The sequence below is a fragment of the Pholcus phalangioides genome, unplaced genomic scaffold, assembly GCF_987345545.1.
Source record: "Pholcus phalangioides strain wild (caught in Gottingen) unplaced genomic scaffold, Ppha-v1.0 ptg000011l_1, whole genome shotgun sequence".
NCBI classification, from domain to species: Eukaryota; Metazoa; Arthropoda; class Arachnida; order Araneae; family Pholcidae; genus Pholcus; species Pholcus phalangioides.
In genome coordinates, this window is record NW_028301604.1 from 28,750,002 (window position 1) to 28,774,246 (window position 24,245).

The 24,245-nt window shown below is 41.7% G+C and overlaps 1 protein-coding gene across 3 annotated transcripts in view; it reads left to right on the forward strand.

Annotated features, from left to right (window-relative positions):
- Positions 1 to 24,245, forward strand: part of LOC149080312 (pancreatic lipase-related protein 2-like) — a 189,826-nt gene that overhangs the window by 151,553 nt on the left and 14,028 nt on the right. For all 3 annotated transcript variants that reach the window (XM_089239438.1, XM_089239436.1, XM_089239437.1), the window contains 2 exons: positions 9,571 to 9,697; positions 22,285 to 22,461. In XM_089239438.1, coding sequence (XP_089095564.1) covers positions 9,571 to 9,697; positions 22,285 to 22,461 — 304 coding nt within the window. The remainder of the gene's footprint in view (positions 1 to 9,570; positions 9,698 to 22,284; positions 22,462 to 24,245) is intronic.

The following is a 24,245-nucleotide window of genomic DNA, read 5'->3' on the forward strand; positions in this document are numbered from 1 at the left end:
CGGTATTTCAAGCAGAGCTGTGGGCGATCCGAAAAGCAATGGAACAACGGGAGGATAATTTGGAGAAGATGATCATATATTCAGACAGTAAATCAAGCTTGGAAGCTATCAGGGACCCTTTAATAAGACACGAAGATGCTAGAGCCATAAGAAGAATACTGAAAGAGAGGAGTAATGTAGCACTGATGTGGGTGAGAGGCCATGTGGGCGAACGTGGAAACGAGGAGGCAGATCAGTTGGCGCGGGAAGCGACGAAACTGGAGACAACGTCCCAGGAGAAGAAGATCGCTGCGGCAACGGTCAAAAGAATAATTAAGGGGCAGACAATAGTGGAATGGCAGAAGCAATGGAATGATCCAAAAACAAACGGACGGCTTATTCATAGAGTCATCCCAAAAGTCCAGTGGAAAGAACGTTACTGGAGTAGGGAAAAGACAATCTTCTTCTCGGGCCATGGACCGTTTCCCACCAACTTCAAGCGTTTCAAAATTTCCGACAACGAGCAATGTATATGCGGAGGAGTGGGAAGTCCAATTCACTTTGCTACGGAATGTGTCCACACCAGTCGTTTCCACTTAGTTAAGCCACGGCAGCAATTGGAGAACGAGTGGTTTAAAAGAATGGCCAAGGATGATGAGGCACTCGGGAAAATCAAGGAACTGGTCGGCTTTCTGGAAGAGAGTATGGAGTGGCTCCATAATAAGCAGACGGGAGCAGCAGATCGAGCGACGAGCCCACCTGCACCCAGGAGAAGGAGTGAGAGAATCAGAAGGCGTCAGGAGACAGAACAGGAGACGGGACGACAGGGAGAAGAAGAATGGACTGAGGAGGAAAACGAAGATCAAGAGGCAGACGATCCAGGCTCCGACTCCCAATGAGGACGAGGCGAAGAAGGAGGAAGTCACGAATTAGTATTTAATTAAATAAGGGTGTCAGGCAGTTGAATGCATACAGTCGCTTTCGTGACCCGGGGTATTTGGGGGGGGGCACACTCATACTTCCGGCACAACTCAATCGGTAGTAAATTGCCTATGGCGATAGACCGGAGTTGTGCTCGGTTTGAATGAATGAATGAATGAATCATCATCTGGAAGATGGGAATCATTTGGCGATGAATTTTTAGTCAGTGGTGGACATATGAGACGCGGTACAGTTCTGTGGTCTACGTTTTCCCAAGTGAGACACACATGAAGAAACAAATGTTTTTGTCAGCTTTACAATGTTAGGAAACCAATACTTCTGTCGAAGACGAAGGAGTGTTCGTGAATGTCTAGCATGTGCAGATGATGAAACACCATGCGACAATGATAAAGCGTCTGGAACAAATGACTTGGGAAGAACAGTTTTCACTTTACACGGTTTCGCTTTAGATGAAACACGCAAGACGTCATTATGGTGAAAGAATGTAAGGTTCTGGTAACGTCTTGGCAAGTGTTTGTTGTTTGTAATACAGTCCTTTATGTGTTGGCAAAACTCATCTTCACCTTGGGCTTGTTGCAGGTCTTTAAGCGAGTGATTCGGTACGAGATGTACTGAAGTTGCATCCAACACAGGAAATTTCTCTGGTAACACAACACTGGCAAGCGTGTTGTGTTCTTCAGGAACATGTAGAACATGAGCAACATGCGAAACTTGGTTCAAGTAACAGGTACCATTGAAGACCATAGAATATTGCAGAGGTTCCGCCACTGAGACGGGAATGAAAAGTTCAGTGTGGCGAGGACTGACAATGTCTCTCTTGGGGCGAGAGACAGAGGTTTTGACAGATGACACTGGATGAGAAATGGTCAACGGCAGTCCATCTTTACTGAATTTGAATGCAGCAGCTTATGCACTCAGGAAGTCCACACCAAGGATAGCCTCATAGTACGGACAAGCACTGTGTGGTATGACAAAAAATGTGTGAAAGAAATGTCGATCTTTCATATCGAAACGAAGAGAGATTTTGTGTCGAATCACGATTGGTTCACCGGTGACACCAGTCATTCGCTCTTCTGGGGTGACAGCTTGATATTTACGAGTCAGTTTGGACTTCTGACACCACTCGTCTGTAACTAGTGACATAGCAGCACCTGTGTCTACGAGACATGGCAAAGTTAGTTCGTGGATTTGAACATTGACAATCGGAAGTTCAGGAGTTGAGGAAGGACTCTCAGCAGCGACCATGTTGAAGCTGACACGCTTTGGACGGGTAGACGGCGAGTTTTCTCGTTGACGACCAGACTGAGAATTTTCTTGTTGACGACCGGACTGAGAATTTGACTCCGACTCTCTGGTATTTCCAGGAGAAAAAGAACGACACGAGGAATTTCGACGCCAATTAGAATTGTTATTTCGAGAATTGAAAGAATTTTGAGATGATCGTGGAAAATTACTCTGAGAACGAAAAGAATATGAATGATTTTGTTTTCGACATACCCTGTATGAGTGACCAGGAATTCCACAATTAAAACAGACGAGGCGACGAGAGGTCTGAGGAGAACGAGTGTGCCTCGTTTGTGGTTCAGGAGATTTTTGTGTTACTTGTGTGCAGAGAGAGAGAGAGTTTTTGCAATTGTTCCTCGAGAGAAGAAATTCTGTTCAGAAGTGTGAGAACAAGTGAATCTGAAAGTGAAGGTGCCTGTGATGGCGTAATGGTTTCCTTAGACGAAGAAGAAACCCATGCAGGTTTGGAACTAGCCTGCTCGATACGGTAGGCTAAGTCAACTGCCTCTCGAAAGGTCGCTGGATTGTGAGCAGCGATAAGTGGTTCCATGTGAGATAGTATACCAGCCTTAAATCTGGCCAAAAGAAGTGTGTCACGATAATTAGTTATGGCCACCGGTTCATTCGGTGTGACCTGAATAGCACGTCGAGCTAGTGACTCAAGACTATCAGCAAAATCTCTGACTTTTTCAGAATCTGATTGTGTTGTTGTTGTCAGTTGAGACAACACTATCTCAGGTCTGTCAGGTGAAGAAAATCTGTCTATTACATGAGCACGAAATTGTTCATAGGGTCTATCAAGTGAGAGCTTGACTGAATGTGAGCAAGTACAGCTCCAGAACATTTCTGTAATGTAATCTCTTTCTTAGTATGAGCATCCCAATTTCCCAAGGCTGATGCACGATCAATTCGTGAAAAAAAATCAGTCACTGTCAAACCTGAATTTGTTCCATCAAATACGGGTATGGAATTGTAAGTGCCTACTATGATCGGAAACATGTTAAACTGCTGAACATTCTGAGCTTGGGCTTCCTCGTGAGCCATGATGTAGTGTGAAAAAAAAAATTTTGCCGACTCTCAATAAACACCTAAGGGGCAAATATGTGTAAAAAATATTAAAAAAAAGAAAAATTGTGTAAGTTAGCTCGCCTGGAGAAGTGTACAGGCGGCAGCCTTTACCGTTTTAAGAACGATAGAGGGGACGAGAAAGAGGAGGATCACACGTCAAATTTTTAGTGGTTGAGACCACTACAAGAATAAAATATAGTCCTCTCAAATCCAAAATGTACCTCAATGTTTCGAATTATGCAAGTCAGTGTGAAATTATCCCTAAGTGTATATAAAAAAAAAATCTGATTGGGAAACTAATCGGCTAAACAGTGATCACAACAGAACACAGATTTCCACCGGAGACATGACACGAGTTGCAAGGGAGGAGACAACGAGGAAGGGAAGCGTGCGAACATCACGCAGAAGAAAAAAAAACGAGTTTTCCCTCACAAACATCCGAAAAGGAAATAAAAATGGCTCTCAGGTTTAGGTCTTGACAACTGAACTCAATCACGATACTGAAATCACATCGTCGACAATAATCGGAATTCAACATGAGAACACAAATTATACGTTCAAAATATGACTCAAATCACACACTCAATAAAAGGAAATATTTTAACAACGGTAGAACACAAATAGATTTTTTTTTTTTTTTAATTATGTGAACTATGGAAAAATACGCTAGCACAAATACGTTGCAACGATTGAAAAATAATAATTACGACAGTTTAGTATAGTTACGCCAAGTTAATCCTGACAATATTTAAGAGTGCCACACAACCCAAATACACCACAGATTCGCCGGTCGACGGCACCACTCTATGTTGCGGAACTTTTAAGTCGCACCACTAATAACTATATGTTGTGATGTAACCCACGATATTTTAGATATTGCATGGGAAATACCTCATGTCTACGACGCGGCCGGAGATGTAAACGAACTAGTTTCGTAGCACGACATATTATATATTACTAGGAAATTATGAACAGGACATTGCGAAAATAATAATAACCTTTTCAATTAGAGAATTACAATTTAATCTTATTTATTCATTGAAAATTACTTCGACACGGTGAATTACACTAAACTCGATACAATTTACATTCAACATGGACACTCTCACTCCACCAAATTAAACACACAATAATTATATATATAGTTTGAAACACTCCCCGTCATCTCGGGGCAAGGTTTCTTGCGTCCCCTACATTGAGGGATCTCAACCCGGGGTTAGGAGGGGGAGAGAGAGTAAATTAACGACTTTTCAAGCGCGACATGTTGGTCGTCCAACCTCCAGCAATACTCTCTGGCAAAAGCCTCGTGTGTTCCCAAACCAAGTTGGTGAAAACCTCTGCTATTGGTCAAAGGCAATCGCCTGATTTCTGTAAGTTGTTTCATTGGCCCAGAGGCACAATGTCTGTCTGCAGAGTTGTGATTGTGTTATGTAAGGGCCCTTTCACACGGAGCGGATGCGGGTCCGGAAGAAGTTTTAACAATTGGAATATACTGCGCCTTTCAGACGAGCCGAAAAATCTCCGCACCAAGGAAATGTTCATGCGGGTCCGGACGTCGTCCGCATGTGTCAAAACCTAAGGCCCCTTTCACACGGAGCGGATGCGGATGCGGGTCCGGAAGAAGTTTTAACAATTGGAATATACTGCGCCTTTCAGACGAGCCGAAAAATCTCCGCACCTAGGAAATGTTCATGCGGGTCCGGACGTCGTCCGCATGTGTCAAAACCTAAGTGCGGGCTCCGCATCCGCACATAGAAGTTTTGACAATAGGTTTATTCGGAGCTATTCACACGATGCGGATGCGGAGCGAATTCGTCCGCATCTTTGGCTACTTTTTAAAGGTGATTTTTCACGGAATTTTTTTAATTATTTGCCATAAATACCCTTAAAAACACCATATGATGGTCCCTGCTCATTAATATAATGTACCTACATACGTCGATCCCTCCGTTTCCTTCTGAGATGGAGATATAGCAACTTCAACTGCCTTTTGTCCATATTTCACAATTTTATACAATAAAACCTGTGAACAACGGCCACTGACGGGACCAAAATTACAAGCCGTCCTGTTCATTACGAATATTTAATTGACTACATACTTTAATAACTTTTAAATTTAATTTAAAAATTTTAATTTTTTTCTTTTTAAATTTTAAAATTATTTAAAAATATAAATATCTGAAATATTATTTTAAATATTTGTTATTTTTTTAAATTTTTTAACTGTTAATTTTTTTAAACTTTTTAACTGTTAATTTTTTTAAACTTTAAAAGAAATACTTTTATTAAACAACTTTATCCACGTACGGTGTTCACTCAGGGCCGGATTAAGACGTTTGAAGACTTGAATATTTTTGGTGGTTCCCCCGATACCTACAAGTTTATTTTCCTCGATATTCAGTCTATAAACTTAAAAAAATGTAATTTTATATTTCATAAGTGAGACTAATCTAAGGATGGGATTTCACTCTAAAAGGTTTATGAAAGTTATTTTATAAAACTTGAAAAATGTAACCAATAAACACATCTGTTACATTCGAGAGAACTTAACTGATCCGCCTATTGGTTGCATTTTTCAAGTTTTATAAACGAACTTTTATAGAGTAATCCAGAACTGTGATGTGAATATTTCTAAGCACAGGCATTTTGAAAGTCTCTATCCCTTCCCTTTTTTACTACTTGCAAATTCTTTGATATCTCCTGAATTTTTTTTTCTTTTTTTGGGACATCGAAAGTTTTGGATGTTTTTGGATTTGATTTTTCGAACATTGGATGTTTTTGGAATTTTTCTTCCATATTTTTCCGAAAAGACGGATTTTTTTTTCAAAATATTTTGAAAATATTTGAAGACATTTTCTCCCATCGACTACTTGTGAGGATCGGAATGAAGACATCTTTATTCCCATATTCTATGTGGCTCTAGATTAAATCACCAAAGAATGCCTCTAGGCTGCCTATGGCCACTGAATCAGGGGTGAAGGAGAAAAATAATTACAAAAATTGCGAAAAAACAGTTTATATGCACGAATTTCGAACTTCAGCGCTCGTTTGAAAGGGTATGCGGACCCGTGTCCGCATCCGCATCCGCTCCGTGTGAAAGGGGCCTAATACGTACTTATTCGGTGCTCAAGTGCGTCTTAGAAATACCTGGTGAGGGAAAGGAGAGCACACGTGTTGCATCCCATGTATTGATGTATGTATGATGTGTGGTTTCTCGATGGGGGGGGGGGAGAGTGTGTGTGTAAGGTGCACTCGTGACAGCACGACCGTAAATCGTGTTTTTTCGTGCCCAGTTATTCTAACAAAGATAGGTTTTTTTCCGAGTTCATCAACAGTTCTTTGCTTGGAAAATCGAAAGTAACTCGGGTTTTGTCCATATTACCGATTTGTGACAGTTCAAATCCATGTCTTTTTCGCAGTTCAATTGTGAACTTCTGGAAAGATTCAATTCTGCTTTCCAATTCTTCTGGGAGTTTTTGTGCGATCTTTGTTCGCTGGCGTAAGCACAGGTCGAAACGATTCATGAAACGAGTGCATCAACCTGGGGATTCATAGAACTTTTCTTGTTTTGTGTCCTTGAATTTTACAGTCTCTGCTAGTTTCGATGCTCTCAGACGTATGACTGTCCTTGTCACGATTATACCTTTCTGTCTGAGGTATAGTACCCATTCATTCAATTCCTTCTCAAGTTCAGGGAACACCGATACTTTTCCTCGAAGAGCCGTATTTGTCTCCCGCATGGCTGAAATTTTCTCTTTCATTTTCCGCCATTCTATCACTTGTTTCTCATTGTATTGTTTTCTTCGGCGAATTTGATAACTTTCAGTTTGAAAGACTCGTCATACGCAAATCTTTTTGCTTTCTCCATTTTTAATCGTTGATACTTCCTGATACAACAATAGATCAATGGTTTTTCTGTGAGTGATCACGACTTGTACTTCCCGGGAAAAAAATTTTGCAATGCCATCTATCGCTACTAATCATTAGCGGCACCTATAGTTACAAAAATGACTACTAATTGCGGAGGTCGATATTTTCTCATCAAAAACTGACCCGAGTATAAGCCGAACCCCCCCCCCCCACTTGAGGAATGAATTTTTCCACAAAAAAACTCGGCTCATCCACGAGTATATACAGTAATTAATTTCGTTTATGAACGTATCGATAAAATACATGTAGTACCTGTAAATCTACTCTATAATATAAAATCACAAACTCGAATAGAGCCTGTTTCTATAACGGAAATTGGTTACGATTTTGGGTGAATTTTCATTTAACTCCTGAACATATCGGAAACCGTTTGACCCAACGGGACCAAGTTCTGTGTATGTACCAAGAGGTGTATACATATATAGGGGAACCCGGTGCAGAACGGGGTACCAGGGCGGAATGAAGTTCGACGTTTTTCGGTGGCGAGGAGGTACTGTCAGCGAGCGGCAATAAGAAGAACCAGACCAACCTGTTACTGCGCAACTACGGCAGCCACGTTAGTCTGGTTTTTTTGAGCATTGGTGAGTGAGGTTTCCGTTGTGTGATTTATTGCTCCTGTATTGTAACCTCTGGTGCTTTTGTAACCAATATAAGGTATACATACCTGCTTACATTATAACTATAGTTAGTACATGCTTGAAGTACGTTTAATTGTCTTTAGTTTCGTGTAGTTAAACGTTTGTTTACGTTTTTTCTTTCTCAAGTGACCTTACCACCCTAACCTGAGTCGTGTTCCTGTCTAACTGTAACCTGTCTTTGTATGTCGGCAAGCGGAATTTACATGCCCCCGATTACATGAATTTACGAATTTACATGCCCCCGAAGAAGAAGCAGAAACAATTTGAGTTAGGATTGCGACCAGGAGGTTGGGCTAAGGCGCACAGCACTGGATGGATGACTGCTGAGTTATTTCTTGTATGGTTTCGAAAATTTATGGAATTTTCTAAGGTATCAAAAGACTTTCCGGTTCTTCTTATATTAGATAGCCACTCAACACATACCAAGAACCTTGAGGTTATAGACTACGCGAGAAAGAGTGGCGTTTCGTTGCTATGTCTACCACCACATTGCTCTCACAGACTTCAGCCACTTGTTGTTTCTTTTATGAAGCCTTTAAGTCTTCATTACAGCGATGAGCTTCAAAAATGGCTACGAAGCAACACAGGGAAAGTCGTAACTCTCTTTCAAATTTCAACGCTCTTTGGATCAGCTTTTATCCAAAGCGCAACAATGAAAACTGCTATTAATGGTTCCCAAGCTTCAGGACTATGGACACAACTGACCTATCCATATTCACCAACGCCGATTTTCCCCCAGTAGACACAACTGACATCGGACTTGGTAGGCCTTCAAGTGAAGAGATGATCATAGCTGGAACTGAATAATTGGAATTGCCTTCCGCCTCGCACACCAGTTAGAAAAAAACATTCCTATCAGGTTGGATGATAAAGCTGGCGAGGTTTCAACCAACTCTAATGATGACACGTCAGCTAGGTCCGATTCAATAAGTCTAGTTGTGTCACTCCTGGGTGCTTTGGATGGCAACTGACAACAGGGCCTCTTCATTACTTTGCCACACACATACACACGCACGCACGCACGAAAGAGCAAGGATAAAACTATTTAAGAAAGAGAATAAAATTAAGAATTGACAAAACAATGGTGCCAGTGCTGGGTGCTCTTGGATGACAACTGACAACAGGGGCTTCTTCATTTCATGTGTCACCGGAAATTCTAAAAGTTAAAGAAAGCGGCCGCTGTGGTGGTCGAGTGGTCATAGCGACGGACTCGCATCGCGACGATCCGGGTTCGAACCCCACCGTCGCCACAGTGGTGGTCGGCTGAAGTTGGTTTCCTGTGGTTCCCAACTTCAAGGCGCAAATGCGAGCCGATCTCCCCATTAAAAAGTCTCGCCACAGAGAGCAACAGGCCTACTACGATAAATTATACAATCATTACACTTCACTCATAGATGGCAGCACAACACATAACAAGCATTACACAGAAACAAACTTCACGCTAGGTTTCACTAAACGTACACGCACATTCCAACATGCACCAATTCGTTAGAGGTTCCGCAGAGGAATATGAACAAGGTGCATGTCTGGTATAGTAGTTAAAGAAAGCGCTGAAAGGACGAATCGGAAGATCGCTGTCTTAACAGATTCCCCATGCAGGTTTTAGAATCCGCTATTAATGCTGCTGTAGGGTTGTCTTATCAGGCATGGTAACCATTTGCTTTGCAGCTTTTTGAGATTTGATGTTTTTGGTAGGACATTGTTCATCTCAATATATCTTCATTTCCAGTTTACCAATACAAAATAAAAGTGAAGCTTTCGAAGCCCATATCCAAAAAAACGTCAGAACAAGAGGGCAAGTTGGATGTTGTTTTCCATGGCAAATACGGAAATCTTACTGCTTCATGGCCATACAGGTATGAATACTCAGTTAAATATATTTAAGTTTTATCTACTGATTCCCTCTCTTTTGCAATAGTGAGCAGGTTGGATCAAGAAATAAACTTTTGGAATAATGTGAAATTCTATTCCTTTCTGGTTTGATAGGCCTAAGTTCAGTTACAAATGCAAATAAATTTTTAGTATTACGAAATAGGTAAAACACATTTACTAATTTTTTCTTGAATAATATGACAGTCGCTCCAACTCTGATGAATCTCAGCAAAATCAAACAAACATGTAGTATTTGTTTATAGTATAAGGGTGTTTTTAAACTATTTAAAAAAAATTTGAGGGAGTAAAAGTGTGCCCATCAAGATGAATAATATTTACAATGGTCACAATCCACTCAGAGTGTCAGAAAACGGAAAGTTAGAAATACGTCCAACAAGCACAAGTCCTCACTTCTGTCATCATTTCTGCTCTGCTGGAGAAGCAGCACTTTTCCGGAACATAATCGTCAATCACTGGTTTTCGCATGATGGAGCCACTTTAGTAGCTCCACTACCCGACATGTCCTGAATGCCAGATATCCCGGACGGTTAATTGACGTATCCTTCACGCTCATCGGACCAATACTTTGTTCCTTCTAACTTCAGCCCGAATGTAAATAAAAGCACGTGTGCGATAATCAAAATGATTGGTTGAAGTCAGGGCCGTAGCGTGTCTTCTTGGGGTCCCTTAAGGGGGAAAATTATGCAAAATATGTGTGCAATATTTGCGAGGCCCCATTCGGCTCGGGGCCCCAAGGCAGTGCCCAGGTTGAAGTACACTTCACCTCTCTTACAGTACAACACCGCCAAAAATATAGTCCTTTGTCGTTTGCCTTTCGTATCATACACACACAATACCTCATAATTTATTTTTTTTTTATTCGGCATTATTTCGAAGTTATCTGGAAGGAAAAAAAAATATTTTTTAAAGATCCGTCAAAACATTTTTGCTGCTGTATTCAGGGTGGGTGTTGACGGGAAATGCCTTCCTCACTCAACCATTACCGTCTCTTTTAACGGAAGTATTATAGATTTATTATTATTATTATTCCTGGTCACAAACAGATTTATATACTTGTATATCCTTCTTCAAGAGTTCTTACAGAAAAAGGAGTTTTCTTTTTTATGGTTTGATGACATAAATGTTACCCTGACAAAGGTTTTTCGAAAATATGTTTTGTTAAACGCTTCCAGGAAGCCTTTGGAGCTCGCGGATAAGCATTGAATAGGGGAAAAGGGTGCGTCAGGTGGAAAAAACTTGAGAACCCTTGCGTTAGGCTATTCTGGGCAGGCAGTCGCGGATAAATGAGGAGGAAGTCAGGCGGACCACGGGAGCCGAAAGAAACACTGAATTAATTGGAAGGGGGATATACCTGTCATGAGTCAACAGACACACCTGTCATAACTTTTTCCAGGGAATAATTTCTCCAATTCAGCACTACTGTATATGCATAATGATGAGACAAACAGTGATTCAAAGAAACGAGAAACTACACCATGAAAAAAGACAATAATTCTGAGAAAGTCACATTTCAACACAAAATTATGCATTACCAACGTATATTATAGTGCAATATAATATTATCGTACAAATATAGATGACTGTAATTTACTCTCTTATTCTCTGCAATTCAGAGAACGCTATTGACCCAAGATTATAGGTTTTTTATTTCACCCGTCTTTAAGAAAGACTTCCAGAATCCCTTTTGTGTTTTATCTTGTGTCTTTAGGGCTCAAAAGCTCACAGCAATTTTCCACCTTTTCTTAGACACTGCCCTATACACAAGCTAGTAGCTCTTGCCAAGGCACCTACAGATAACGTGGCATTTCTAGGCACTCTAAATCTAGCCAAGTCTCCTATACATAAAGTGATATTTCTAGGAGCTCAAGCTCTTCCTAAGGCGCCCAAAAAAACGGCAATAGTTCTTAGGGCTTGACTCCTAGCCATTACTTCATAGGTTCAGTGGTCTCTCTACAATATGTTCCCTTGCCTAATTTCTTCAGAAAGTGCCTTAATCAAAGCTCTTGGTGGCCCTTCAGAACAGAATGAGCATTTCGTGAACACCATATTTTCAGAACTGAGGCACTTATAGCCCCGTTTACATCTGCAAGATTCGGGGTAGCTTTGGTGATTATTACCTGCATGGCAACTTTTTTTCCTCATGGGGGGAAAAAAGGTGGGACGGAGATCCGTCAAAAGAGTCCCATCTTTATCCCCGTTCACATGTGCAATAAAGCATCCCGGGAAGTTCCCGGTAACGGGGATTTTCGCTACAAACCATTCACATGACGTTTATTTCATGCCGGTAATCCCCCTCTTCTTTTCGGAAGTCGTCACTGGTTACGTAGGTTGTGTTACGTGTGATTGATTCAAGATGGCTGACAATGGAAGTTATAGTAGTTTCCGCGGTGCAAAGGATTATGGGAGAGAAGGTCGGTGTCGACCTCCGATCCACCCCAAGAAAGATGGGCTTTTTTTGATGAGCTTCTCTCCCACCTTTTTCTTCCCTCGATGTGCATTGTGTCGCGATAAAGACTCCCATAGTGAGACTTGATCCACAAAGAGACTTGAAAAGAGTAGAGCGCAAGGGCGTAGCGAGGGGGGGGGAACTTGGGGGTCTGCCCCCCCCCGAAATGTGAGAAAATGACCGAAAAAAGGGGGAAAAGATGGCCAAATCCATTGTTCTGTCACTTTGGTCCCCCCCCCAAAACGAAATTTCTGGCTACGCCCCTGGTAGAGCGTGTGTCATATGAACGACGCAATTCTGTGTCGTTCAGGGAAAGAACAGAACTAACTTCTTCACAGTGTTTTCGGGTTTGAAAGAAGTGTCGGGATTAGTGAACTAAGAAACAAAAATGATGGAGTGAAAAAATTCTGAAAATGTTTTGTGTACTCCCTTTCCATAGCACAAATCCTTTTCTTTTCCTCCCTCTACATTTTATTTTTGAGATACATTTTTATTTTGCTTGTATGCGCATTATATATATCGTAATACTGTTAGACATCATGCATGGGATTGGAGCTTATCATTGTGTTGCCTAAGAACAAATTAATAGTTATGTGTATGTAATCTGGATAACCAATGTATATAAAGGGTGATAGTATATTGTTTTTTTTATGCATAGAAAAGGTTGACTAGTCTATTTTTGCTGAATTCAAGTTTTATAGGTAATTGATACGACTAGAGAAAAAGAATTATGGAGATTGGGGCCTTACCATATTAGGACACCGAATTTTGCGTTTAATATGCGAGCTATATGATGAAGGCCGGAGTATCTATAAATCTATGGTGTAGATTTCCATGAAGAGGGAAAGGTATGTAAAACCGCGAGCCACAGACGGTGTTACAGTTTCGGGCGCCTCAACGGACTTTGGGAATAATAGAGCCGCCGACTTGAAGGGAACAGGTGAATTCCAGGAAGCAATTCGTCTGAGGAACTAATGCCATCGGACCCATATAAGGTGGGGTGATGCGATGAACGGGGTCTTTTTCCCTGTAGTCGAGGTGCGAGAAGGAGGTTGGAGATACATGGTGTCTACCATCACGGAAAAGTCGCGAAGTCCCGGAGAAGTCACGGAATGGGAAAAAGGTCACGGAAGTCACGGAAAAGTCATAAATTTGGGCGAAGATCAGGGATTTCTTACGTCTTAAGTTTTTTTTCTGAATCGCTCTACTTTTCCGGAGCATTCAGTATTTTTTTCTTCTTTGTCTGTTTCTTTTCTCCAAGCTTTTTTTTTGCTGGGGGGGGGGTGTAAACAAAAACAAGAAAGACATTATCTGTCAATGTGTTGGGTATTGGGGAAGAGGATGAGTATCATGGGGGGGGGAAAGCTACCTTTCAACATCTGCATTATTCCCCTGAAGCGGTGGACTGACCTCTTGGGTCCACAATATTGGTTTTCATATGAGAAAGGACATGACCCCCACATCGTGGAGCAGGGCCCCCTAGGCCGGGATCTTTGGCTTGTCTGCGAATCCAGAGTTTTCACGGGGGGGGGGGCTCTATAGTGAATTTATACCAGGAAAAACCATGATGATAAGTGTCCCGGGCCTCAATGGCCTACCTTGTGGGGGCCATGAGAAAGGACACCAATTTCTTTTTTCCGTGAAGAAGAAAGTAGTGTTTTTGCAATTATATCATCGTTTTATTTTTCTCATTTTTTTCGCTCCGATCTTTACCGACTAGCTGTAGCGAACGACAAATCGTGCAGTAAGTGCATGTGACTGAACAAGAGAGTTCGAGGAAATAAATCCTGAACTAGAATAGGGTCCGTGATCGAATTGGCGAATCATTCGCCATTAATTGTTTTGCGACGAAAAGTGTTCGGCTTTGCGGCAGGGCCGTACCTAGGATTTTTGCCTCCCCCACAATTCCAAAATTCGATGATTTTAATAAAGTATTTTTTGTACCCACCTAAAATGGTCTTACCCCAAATTTTGCCTCCCGGTGCAGTTGCCCCACCTCACCCTTCTTTAGTTCCAACCCTGCGTCGCGACGAGCTTGAGGTATTGATTTGCGTGCCTATCTATGCTTTGAAGTGATTCTTTAAAATGAGAAAATCCGCCAAACTATTCTGGGAAGCTTCCGATGAACCATGAGTTAGGCTAGCGAATCGCGGGTGACAAAAGTTTGAGAACCACTGGAATACGGTGACAAGCTTGCAATCTAGGTCGACGATAGAGTAAATAACAAGCGTATAATATCGGACTTCGAAATACGTGAATAGGAATATGTGAAATCCATCCTCCGAAAAGGCCTTTGGTTGGTCCAATGCTCCCTCCCACATCCTACAGCAGGGCCCGTAAGTTGAAATTCTCAGTGCGCACAGGCCAGTTTTTTACACGAGTCCTTGTGTAGTGGGACCCACTATTGTGGGAAAAAATAATAATCAAGAATTATCACGGGCCCCCGAGCTGGAGCCTTGTTAGCCCCTAGTGTGCTTCCTGTGCGAGTGGGGTCATTGACTGTCGGAATTGGAAAATCGGCTTTGCGGTATGTGTGTGCCCTCACGTTTGGTTTCCTCTCCTGTGAGCAAAGTTTTCTCTAATTTTTTATTTTACCTTCGCCAATATATTTTGTCTGTGCTTGGTAATGCAATCAGTAAAGAAATTAGTTTATTCGTGCACATTCTATTAGACGGCATTTTCTTCTGATGCATATCGCTATTTGGCGATGCGACTGCAAACACATATGACAATCCCACACACATGGTAATGTGTGTGGGAAACCACCATGTCTCCATATCCCCTCGAAAGTGCATCCTCCCCCCCCCCTCCATTTACGAATTTGAAGTGTCAACAGTCTCTTGCGATTACTATTATACGTATATACAATATTATTTTTTTTTAGATTTGAACAGCAGTCAATGGCCCAACCCCACTTGAAAAGTCATAGAAAACGGGGACATAACACAATCGTCTTACATTCCTTTCTTCTGGCACAACAGACATAGCTGTCTGTGTCCAGCTACCTATGATATTGGTTTTAAATCAATGATTATCAACCTCCTCCACTTGCGGGATGCAAGAATATTCGCCGAGATCTGCCCTCAGAGCAATTACAACGGCTTATGAAAGGCCTGGCAAGCTGAAGTCAATGAGAAAATAAATTTTTCTCAAAGGCCGAGTCTAGTCGGGAAAAATCCACAAAATTTTTTAACACATTTTTGCACGTTAAAAGGAAGGCCGGTAAATAAGTGAAAATTTGGAATAACTGACGTCGAAATTGAAAATTTTCAATTTCGGGAAGAGATGAGCTGTGAAAATGCCGTCACAGCGATCAACGTAGTCTTGTTATGAAGAAGAAATTTCGCTATGTGGAGAAAGCCGGAAATCTGGTCCTCTGCGATTGGTCCATCTGGGCGAGCATTGCTATTGGTTTGTTTCCTCTACAGCGTAGGTTTTGACCTGAAAATGGAAAAAAATTGAAGAGATCCTATGCGGTTGAGAAGTAAAGTTAGTAAAATAGTCAAAATGTTAGTGAAAAATTAGATTTTTTTTTTTTTTTTGGAATTATGAGATTTTTTGAAGAGAATTTTTGAATTGTTTTGAAAGTGGATAGAGAGTGGGAAAGAAAAGAGAAGGGGGATAGAATTTCCTGGAATAAAAATTGATTAAGTTTGGCCTAGAGGCCTGAAAGTTCGGTTGGAGACTATTTCTTACATAATCTTTCGGCACTGATGGTAAAGTCTCGGAAAAGATTCAGCGAGATGCCGTCCAGAATGTTTTCATCTGCCATGAGAGAGACGATGGAGCGGAGATCTTCCACTGTTTTTTTCGTGAGCTGGCCACAGTTCCTAGGGCGGCTCGGTGTCCTCGAGGGAGGGACGGAGATTTGCTCAGTCGGTGTCGGAGCTTGGACTTGAGGCTGTCCCGCAATCAGTGTGGCCGGGGGTGCCGTAGGTCTTGCCGCAAGGAAACTTTTTCTCTCCTCCATGAATTTTTTGAACTTCAGGAGCACTGGTCTTGGTAGAAAAGAAGTCGCTGAAGTTGATTTTCTCGGTTGAAAGGTCTGTGACGAGATGGTGATAGCCTGGACCTTGGGCCGAGCTGAGTTGGGCTTGTTGCTGTGTAGAATTTATAGGTACTCAGGGCATTTTTTATAATTGGCTGGGTGGGGTTCCAAGCACAAAACGCAGGTCGGCGTGTCCCTTCCCCACACTTTGCTGTATTTTCGGGCTCGTGAATGTCCGTACATTTGATGCATCTGTAGTCGTTGACGCAGGATTCAGCAAAGTGCGAGAAAAGAAGACAGTGACGGCACTGGAATGAGTGGAAATTTCTAACGAATTTTTCAACTGAAATTTCTAGATGGTGTAGTCGTTCATTTTTCGGGAGAGTAACTCTCCAAGATTTGGTCTTGGTATTTCTAAATACCTCGATTTTTTTTATGTTGTAGCCCAGACTTTCGAGGACAAGTTGGATGTCCGGGATCGAGGTGCTGCTCTCGAGACCCCTCAGGGGCACGGCGAAGAAGTTGGATCTCTTTTCTTTCGGCACGGAGAATAGCTCTGTAAGCTTCGCTCAGAAATTTTTTCGCTGTGATGAAATCTTGAGAAGATTGAAAATTAATTTCAATCTGCTTGCCGTTGAGCCTTGCAGTGTACTGGCTGAGGCAGATACGTGATAGCTGATTATCCGTGTGAAAATTTCCATCGCTAGAAATGAAAATAGTTTGATTCTCCGTCGAGGCATCCGATTGGTCGGAGAGCGTCACTTGACCAATGGCAGATCAGTTCTCATTTCCCGATGAAGTTGGGATTAGGTCTGTATTTCCCGATGCATTATGGGCCTCATCCCGCTGGCTCATGTCCGCCGAAATGGAATCGATTATTTCTATTGACTGGGTCTGGTCTGGGAATCTGGGATTACCTCTGTCACTAAGACAGGCGAGATTGAGTCTGTTGCTGCGAATGCCTCGGAAAGAGAATTTTCCTGATTTTGAGACCTGGAAAGAGAAGAGGGGGGGGGGGGAGTTTCCTCCGGGAGATGAGGAGATTTTTTCTCCGGAATCAGGGAGCACGATGAATCCTTTAGTCTTAAGAGGGTCCATGCTTTACCATGAGCAGCTTTTGGACAGGCAGTGAAAATGGCTTCTTCGTGTGATATGAAGCCGGCTTGGACGCTCTGGTTCACCACTTCAGTGTTCGCAGTTAGCAAGTCCCAGTCAAAAAGTGAAGATGCAGGAAGCAGAAGCCTTCTTTGGCAGGCGACTTCGTCAGGGGCGGGGGTCATTTAGCGGGAGCTTTCTTCGACCTTGCCATGTCGGGTGCGGCACGGGTGAACTGGATCGGCACCTGAAAAGAGTACCTGAAGAATAACTTCCAACTGTTCACCATCTCCTTTTAATGGCAACAAAAGACCACCCTATCTGTTCCTGGAAAATCTCGCATTTCTCTCTTTCAGGTGTTATCTTTGCATTTCCTAAAACACGGTCATAAAAATCACTCTAGTTCCCGAACTTTTTTTTGGTTCGAGGTGCCATTTGGGTATTCAAATGTTTTCCACTGTTCCTCAAATCGTAATACATAAGCCTACCTTACAGTTACAGTACAGCTAGGATGATTAAGTTCACACAATTATTCGTATTCCCAAATAACATATAATGTAGTGTCAAAATTGCATGTGTTAATAAATTGGCACACTTTAATTAATAAATCTATTTGGTGAGACGTATTATCGCTCTTCCACTTAGTACCTTACCAAGGTGCAAAACAATGCAGTGAAGCATATTTATTTAGGGACAACGATCCTAATGGAATGAAGCAATACTTCGTATATATTTTGCGCATTAAATTTTTTTCTTAGTTTCGAAAACATAATTGGGGAGGAAGGGATTATGATTGTGGAATCTGGTTCACAAAAACTGTTAAAAACTCAAATTGAATCTTCAACATAAGTTCCTCATTAGTTTCTTGAAAGGAAAAGATGTCTTTTTAGAGTCCCTTGTAGCCACCTTACCATGGCCTCCTAGACAGAGATACTGTCCTCCTAGACGAGATACTGTCTGCTTTACCACTAATCACCGGGTATCTGGAACAAGATCCATGAAAGTCCGAAAAGATGTTCAGTTGTGTATGTATGGTTTATTACAATTTTTAAGTGCACACACATACGTTGCACTCAGGGGTGGTTCGAGACAAAATCTCTACCCGAGCGGGACCTATTTTTGTGCTCCCCTAATAAAAAAGAAACTTTTGTTTCAATAGGTTTTGATGATTCAAACATATCATGTCGAATTTTTTTTGCCGTTTTACCTTGGATTTGATGCTCCTTCTAGAGCGGGCAGAATTCATTTTCCCATTTTTCGCCCTTTTACCTCGGACTTGATATCCCTCCTAGAGCAGGCACAAATAAGTTTTCCTTTTTTTTTTTTTTTTTTTTTTTTTTGCATTTCCACTTCGGATATGACGCCCCTCCTGAAGTGGGCAGAAACCATTTTCTTTAATTTATTTCACTATTTTACTTTGGATTTGCCGCTCCTACTAGAGGGGGGCAGAAATCATTTCCCCTAACTTTTTTTGCCCTTTTTACTTCAGACTTGGCGCCCCTCCTACAAGAACAGACACAAATAATTTTTCTTAATTTTTTTCACCCTTTCACTTCGGCTTTGATGCCCTTCTAGAACACATCAAGTGCGACCGAGCTGCCCCTGGTTGCACTACTAGGAAAGTTTGGCAAGTCGAGAGACGGAGCAGTGATCGGGGGAGCCAAAGTGCATGAGTTTTCTCGTGAGAGTGCACATTTTTGTTTCTCCTCGTGTGAAAGGTAGAAACAAGGCCCAAGTGTAGGATCCCTATTTAAAATGGTCAGCAAATCATAGGTTTTAATTCATTCATTTTTTTTAAATATTCAATATTTTTTTTGGAATACTGTACTGCGTTGGCGATTCGATACTGCATTTTGAGGCCGGCTCAAAATCTTTCCCACATAAAAAAAACACTTTCGATTCCAATAATACTCCCCACAACACTGGAAAACACACTTGCTCTCGTTAACAGAAAAATTGGGTGACCGAGGGAGATTCTCTCTCTCCTCCATTCTTTTTATTTTTTATAGCACAACAAAAGAAAGAAGGTTATTTTCCCTCCAAAATCTCCTGCAGGGGCAAACGAAAAGAAAAGAGCTCAATAGTGTGTGTATTTTGATGTGACCAAAATCGCTAAGTACTGTTCGTAGGACCAGGCCCGTAGCCAGAAATTTCGTTCGGGGGGAACCACTTTCATTTCGGGGGAAGCCAAAGTGATAGAAAAATAGATTTGGCCGTCTTTTTCCCTTTTTTCGGTCGTTTTCTCACATTTAGGCCTTGCGTAGGGCCTATATGGGTGCACTGCCCATCGATTCTTTTCTTTTCGAAAAATAACCAAAATACACTTCAAACCTTTTTTCTCGTCTCCAGAGCTATGTCTTCTATGATAAGTCTATAAGTCTATATCGTGAACCTGAATATAAATCTGTGAGATCCAGAATATAGATTTATGTCAGATCCAGGATATAGATCTATGTCTCCTAAGATAGATCTATATCAGGGCTATATCGTGAATCTTATATAGATCTTTGTCAGGTTCGCGATATAGATCTTTGTCAGGTTCACGATATAGATCTCTGTCAGGTTCACGATATAGATCTCTGTCAGGTTCACGATATAGATCTATGTATTTCAAACTACATTAAAATGATTTATTGTCCCAAGTTGTTGTCCTTCAAAGTAAAGATTATTCACATGGAATCAAATACATACTCGACTGAAAAATTATTGGAATTGCTACACAGCCCGTGGAAACTTCTGAAATATTTAAATATGCAGACCCGCAAGAAAAATAAAAAACAGCAACACAACGGTAAGTTGTTCATAATTTGTTTTATGTCACAATTGGTAGCATATCCGGCCCAAGAAAATCATTGCTTAAATTAGTTCAGAAATTAAACTGTAGAATTTTGAAGAAAAAAAAGTAATAAAAAGAAAAAAATGAGGATTTCTCGGTATCTGCCGTAAAATAAGGTCTCACAAACTTTTATAATGGGCCGTTCAAGTATTACGTCAGCAGATTTTTATCCATTTTTGACCCCCCTCCCCACACTTGTGAGCAGAATTTCGTCAGCTCTGCCCCCTACCTCCTAACACATATTGGGATCAGAGACATACGCGCGGGCCTCCCGCCCCCCCCCCCCCCGACAATCGAAAATTTATTTTTTTTGCTGCAAAAAATATTTTAAAAATATTAAATTTTCGGAAGAAAATACCTTTATATATATTATTATGATCAATTTCTGTTAATTTCAATGCTATTTGAAAGTTAGGAACTAAAAATTTCTTTTTAAAAGATTCATTGCGTCCCACCTTCTAAGCCATATATGTTATACCCATTACCCGCGGACCAAATGTGACCCTTGGGTATATCTGATGTGGCCCACCTCCTCAAACCTAATTTTGTAAAAATGAACTAAGCGACATATTTACAGATCGCTCAAGTGTTCTGTGACATAGTTCCAGAGCATTTAAGCGGCCCATCGCACATTCTCAGATCACTCAAATGGGCCATTCACAGATCACTTAAGTGACATGTGTTTAAACTGGTTATTGATAACGTAAGCATCATTTGAAGCCCCCTCCCCCCCTTGTCATCAGAAGTCAGCAAATCCGGAAACCCCCCCCCCCATCGATGCTGACGTAATACGTGAATGTCCCCTAACGACTATGGGCCCCATATCCTGCAGCAAGGTCTCCTAGGCAGGGATCTTTGGCAGTTCCTCAGACCAACCTTTCAAGAGTCATTCTATAATAAACTTGTAACGTGAAAAAACAAAAAATGACGAGAATTGTCCCAGGCTCACGGACTGGAGCCCTGTCATCCCAACTCTTGAGGAGATTGCCATGATAACGACAGAATACCTTATCGATTTATTTTTTTTGGGATATATATATTTTTTATTTTAATTAGTGTTATCAACTGTTTTTATTTCAATGAAATTTGAAAAACAATGAACAATTTTTTTATCTCAGGAAAATTCTTTTATAACAAATTTTTCAATCTCACGTTTCAGGAAAAAACGCATGTGTTCTTTAACACGTAAATGAAGGGGCATGTAAAGTCCCGACTAATAGAGATAAAGGATGCGGAATATCATCAAAAATTGGTACAGCGGTTTATTTACATCCGGACCCAAGGTATCGGGAACGAACTTTAAATTCACCTTCTAAATCCACTGGAATTCTTTCTGTGGGGCACGTGAAAGCATTGGTGTACGAGACACCTGTAGACTCTGCGGAAGATCTCGTTGCAAGAAGGAACAAGATCAATACGACACCAATAGTCTACAGTAGAGTGCGCCAGTCTTTCATCGTGAAGGTTGTTGTCAGGGTCCCGGGTTCGAACCCAAGGGAGGATATATAGATAAGATATTTTCCCTAACGAACTCGAGGCGACCACCGATAGACAGCGCCTTCACTTCCAACCCATCTCACTAATGGCAGTAAATTGCAATATAGCGATATGGCCAGAGTTGGTGTTTGGTGTAGTAGTCTTTCATTTGCCGATATGAACCGTGCAAAGACATCCTCGGACGCTAGCATTTCCTTTGATTATTTCGCTTTTCTGCGCGAGATTCAAGAACTCACTTATGATTCACTTATGATTAATTCACTTATTCACTTATGATTTGGTATGTCGCTTTTTTTTTTCATTGTTGAAACTTCAACGTGGACAATTTACTTTACGCTTTTTCTGACACTCTGAGTGTATTGTGACCATAGGTTCCATCCTAAATATCGTCATGATGGGAACTATCACCCAGGGCCGTCTTAAGAGTATCATGGGTCCCCAGGCCAAGTGGTTTTTCGGAGGCCCTACCAAGCAAATTCTCCAAAATTTCAACTAATTCTCATTTTTGTGAGGCCCCTCTTCTCCCGAGGCCTTCGAGCCGTGCCCGTGTAGGCCCATGCGTTAAGACGGCACTGCTATCACCCCTCCAAGTTTTTCTAAACAGTTTATGAACACCCTGTAGATTGTACATATATTTAGTGTAAATTAATTGAAGATTTTATTCACTGTGAAACATTTTATTTTGCAGACCTATAAACCTCGTTCATGGAAAAAGTTATTTTTTCATTCAGCAAGCAAGAAATTACCTAGGTCCCTTCCATACTGTAACTTTTTCTTGGCGATCGTCATCTTGGAATGTTTTTAAAGAAAAAGCCATCTATGTTTACAGCGTAGAAATTGTTCCTCTTCATATCGTTAATGAAATGTAAGTAAAAAAATCTATGAAAATCTATACATTCTTATCTTATGCGCGTACACTTACATCGGAAATACACTGATGGCCACCGTAAATGCAACACCCTGAAGGAAGCATGCAAATAATATGAAATTTACAACATGCATTAGCAGAGGTGAGATATGCAAATGATTATAATTTCAGCGCAGACGCACATCACGCGCGCCTGTGGCGCCACTTCAAAGCGCTATTTAAGGCTTGGAGATTTCGACGATTTGAAATACGGCAATTGTGTTTTTCTTGTGGTTTTTTCAAAAAAACGATCATCTTTTGATCAAGTATCCGAGTTCGACAGAGGAAGGATAGTGGCCTACCGAGATTGTGGATTATCTTTCAGGGAAATCGGTAGTCGTGTTGGACGAAACCAAACAACTGTAATGCGGATATGTGATCGTTGGATGCAGGAGGGTACGACGGACCGACGTGTTCGATCGCATCCACCTCAGTGCACCACTTCACGTGATGACAGGCGTATGGCAGTGACGGATCGCTCAGCCACATCACGAACCATAGCACAGCACATTCAGTCTGTACCGCATCATCCAGTGTCTGCGCGTACCATTCGACGCCGTTTACAGCAGAGTGGTCTGTCCGCAAGACGTCCATTGCTTCGCCTACCCTTGACGCAGAACCACAGACGTCTCCGCCGCCAATGGTGCGATGAAAGAAGGATGTGGACGGCACAATGGAATGAAATTGTCTTTACTGACGAGTCACGCTTCTGTCTGCAACACCACGATGGTCGGATTCGAGTCTGGAGACACCGTGGAGAGAGGATGCTGAACAGCTGCGTTATGCACCGCCACACTGGTCCTGCACCGGGTATTATGGTATGGGGCGGTATTGGATATCACTCTCGCACTCCTCTAGTACGCATTACCGGTACTTTAAAAAGCCAGCGCTACATCTCCGAGGTGTTGGAGCCAGTTGTCCTTCCTTACCTTCAGGACTTGCCCACAGCCATATTTCAACAGGATAATGCGCGACCACACGTGGCACGCATTGTCCAAAGGTTCTTCGTCAATCGCCAGATTGAATTGCTTCCCTGGCCAGCTCGCTCTCCGGATCTTTCGCCGATAGAAAACATGTGGTCCATGGTTGCTCAACGATTGACCCAGATTACATCCCCAGCTGCCACACCAGATCAACTTTGGCAACGCGTGGAAGCTGCTTGGTCTGCTGTACCCCAAGAACACATCCAAAGTCTCTTTGAATCAATGCCGAGGCGTGTGGCAGCGGTGATCTCCAACAATGGCGGCTACTCTGGCTACTGATTTTGGCAGGAACCACACTTCACAGAAGTCTATAAATTTAATCATTTGATGCTTGGTCAACATGTTATCTACAAAATAAATATTGTTGCGATATCTCTTGTCTTTCTTGGTGTTGCAATTTGGGTGGCCAGCAGTGTAGATGAAGTAAGGGGTTTCTGCCATCATTTAACTCTCATCTCATTTATTAATCAAGATAGCGAAAATTCTTTGCTGATTACAATACTTCATTACATGAATATCTGTCACAACAAGGCCTTGAACTCGTGTTGAGTACAGCAAAAAGATAAAAATCTTCTATGAAAGCAGAGAATAAGACGCAATAAGAAAACCAGGGGCGGCTTAAGCGAGGGTGCACCCGAGTGGCAGGTTATAAGGGGCGGCAGCTCAGGCTTTAGTTGGACACAAAAAATTTTCAAAATTTCCAACTGAAATTCACAAGCCACCATGCTTTTGAGCTACACACTGACAACGGAGGTGTTG